Here is a 2,773-nt window from a genome sequence, read left to right on the forward strand (position 1 = left end):
TAAAAACTAAGCTCAGAATCGATTCCAGAGAGAATCGCGATGCATTCCGAAAATCTCAGAATTGATGCACGTATCGCAATACATCGATTTATCATCCCAGCCCTAATAGTTCACCCAAGAATGAAAACTCACCGTCGTGTCGTTCCAAACCCGTAAGACCTCCGTTCATCTCCAGAACACAAATTAAGATATTTTTGATGTATACAGCTCTCATAGACAGCAAGGATCCTAACACGATCAAAGCTCGGAAACGTAGCAAGGAGATCGTTAAAATAGTCTATGTGACATCAGTGATTCAACCGTAAGTTTACGAAGCTACTAGAATACTTTTTGTGCGCAAAAGAAAACAAAAATAACGACTTTATGGGTCCTAACACGACCAAGGCTCGGAAACGTAGCAAGAAGATCGTTAAAATAGTCTATGTGACATCAGTGATTCAACCGTAAGTTTACGAAGCTACGAGAATACTTTTTGTGCGCAAAAGAAAACAAAAATAACGACTTTATTCAGCAATTCGTCTCCTCCGCGTCACCCTATAGCGCCATTTTGGAGAGTATCACATATGTAAACAACGTATGTACGCGGATACACGTTGTTTACGCTTTGATCTGAACATAAACAATGTATCCGCGTACATACATAAATAGAAAATGGAAACTCAAAATATTAATAAACGTATAGTAGTATTTCAATTATACTAAAATAATACTGCATGCATGAATACTAAATTTATCAGTAATTCATAAAAATATACTTACTTGACCCAGTCTGCTGTTCCCCTAACGTTCCCATATGGTTCCCATTTGCTTTTTTCGGGAACCAAATAAGAACGTTCCAGGAACCAAAAATTGTTAGCTGGGTTGCTTGCAACTAGTTTTTCAAAACTAGTTGCAATGCATTCTGGGAATGTCTTGTTTTGTTAGGAAAATGGTACCATAATTTTGCTGGATAGTAGCTGTGTTCAGAATAGCATACTACTGTTTGTGCAAATGTCAGGAGCTCTGAAACGATCTAGGCAGCTGTTTGTTTGTGTATATGTCTCAGAATATCTCATATCATTTGATGACTCGGGTCTCCTCTCACTTAAGCTTCTGGGTCAAGATGTTCTGAGGGGATTGCTGAGTATTTAAACCTATTAAAGCAATTGTTTTTGATCTTTTGCAGGATAAAGAAGCGATAGCCGACAAACACTTGTCCGAAAGTGAAGAGAATGTGTGTGTTTGTGTGAACGAGAGAGAAATGCGTGCCAAAAACACTGTTTTTACGTTCTGCGTCCACACGTTGAGAGATGTTTAAATACATTGTGTGATGCTAGAATACTGACAGATTCATTTAGTAACCTACTTTCATGTTTTCTGTAGCTCTGTGAAGTAAAGAGGATTTATACTTTTTAATAATTCGTTTTATATTTGAATGAGCCACTTTGCAGTGTACGTTGTTTTGGTGCGACACGTTTCATATTTCATACAGTTTATATTCTGAACTTCAGCTTCACTTAATTTATCATTTTATATTCACTCTGGTCAAAGTACAAATTCATACCGAGCACTGTGAAATATGGTTTTGTATTAACACTAAGAAAACTGAAAATATGTTGCAGCTGTATATGAAATAGTTGGAAATATTGTGCAAGCAATAAATAAATAAAAATATTGCACGGGGAACTACTTTCACTATTTTGGAAAACGAATAAAACTCTATTGTTTTGGTGTGCGGTGTTTTGTTTTATGTAACACAAAATTCATTTCACCACATTTGAACTGTTTAATCCAAAATGAGACAGCGATTTACTTAAAAGCATCTTTAATCACACACACACACATCAAAAATACGATCTGTTTAGTCGTCCAGGTAAATAAATATAATAGCAAGAGTGATTTACTAGATATTTAAAACCCGTCCAAGCAAACATACCAAGACATCCGATAAATAAATCCACCCAAAAGAGTACCATAATATGTTTCTGCACGCGTGTAAGTAAATACAGTCATAAAGTACTTTGTGAAAACCATACTAGCTGGTGTATTTCAAAGTAGCATGGTGTCTAGCACACTAAACCGATTTTATATGTCTTCAATATAAGTTTTTAAAGACTTACAGGCAGATTTACACAGCACGGGAATGCAGGAGAGCAGTTCTGCGTCTGCGCAGATGGAGAAACACAACTACATCGCTTACGTTATAATCAATCCATCTATCTTTACAAAACTAGCGTGTTTCATCTATAATACCGTTTCGTTGATCATAATGACAGCGATCTAGTTTTGTTGGGTAACGTTGCGCCTCATTATAGATGGGATCGGACAGTCTTGGTGAGTTTTGGCCGGACATCAGATGGGATGTATATCTGGGATGATGTTATTTCTCTCGGTCTCCGAGCGCAGCGGTGAGGTGAGGTCGGTACATGTCGCCCAGCAGCGTCTCCAGCGCTCTCTTGTGCGCTTTCCCGGGCTGAGAGCGCCACCTGCTGTCTGGCTCGCCGGCGCTCAGCGTGCGGGTCTGCGCGGTGTGAAGCCCCTCGATGGCGCTGGACAGCCAGATCAACCTCCTCAGACTCTGGATGGAGCGACCGCGATCATGCATCAGCTGATGCTCTGTGACCGCACGCCTGCTGCAGAGCAATAATTACAGGAAAACTGCTTGAGGATAGATAGATAGATAGATAGATAGATAGATGACAGACAGACAGACAGACAGATAGATGATAGATAGACAGACAGACAGACAGACAGATAGATAGATGACAGACAGAGACAGATAGATAGAGAGATA

The 2,773-nt window shown here is 39.2% G+C and overlaps 2 protein-coding genes across 2 annotated transcripts in view; one reads left to right on the top strand and one right to left on the bottom strand.

The window, feature by feature from the left end:
• The window catches only part of LOC107723096 (C->U-editing enzyme APOBEC-2-like), a 7,917-nt gene extending 6,219 nt beyond the window's left edge, over nt 1-1,698 (top strand). Inside the window, exons 3-4 of the mRNA XM_016531616.1 lie at nt 1,166-1,244; nt 1,290-1,698. The gene's annotated coding sequence lies outside the window, so the exon portion shown is untranslated. The remainder of the gene's footprint in view (nt 1-1,165; nt 1,245-1,289) is intronic.
• A 153-nt stretch (nt 1,699-1,851) lies between these two features.
• LOC107723108 (parathyroid hormone-related protein-like) overlaps nt 1,852-2,773 on the bottom strand; it is an 8,958-nt gene continuing 8,036 nt past the window's right edge. Inside the window, exon 3 of the mRNA XM_016531625.1 lies at nt 1,852-2,612. Coding sequence (XP_016387111.1) covers nt 2,360-2,612 — 253 coding nt within the window. The 3' untranslated portion in view covers nt 1,852-2,359. The remainder of the gene's footprint in view (nt 2,613-2,773) is intronic.

The sequence above is a fragment of the Sinocyclocheilus rhinocerous genome, unplaced genomic scaffold (assembly GCF_001515625.1).
Source record: "Sinocyclocheilus rhinocerous isolate Xijiao unplaced genomic scaffold, SAMN03320098_v1.1 scaffold223, whole genome shotgun sequence".
NCBI classification, from domain to species: domain Eukaryota; kingdom Metazoa; phylum Chordata; class Actinopteri; order Cypriniformes; family Cyprinidae; genus Sinocyclocheilus; species Sinocyclocheilus rhinocerous.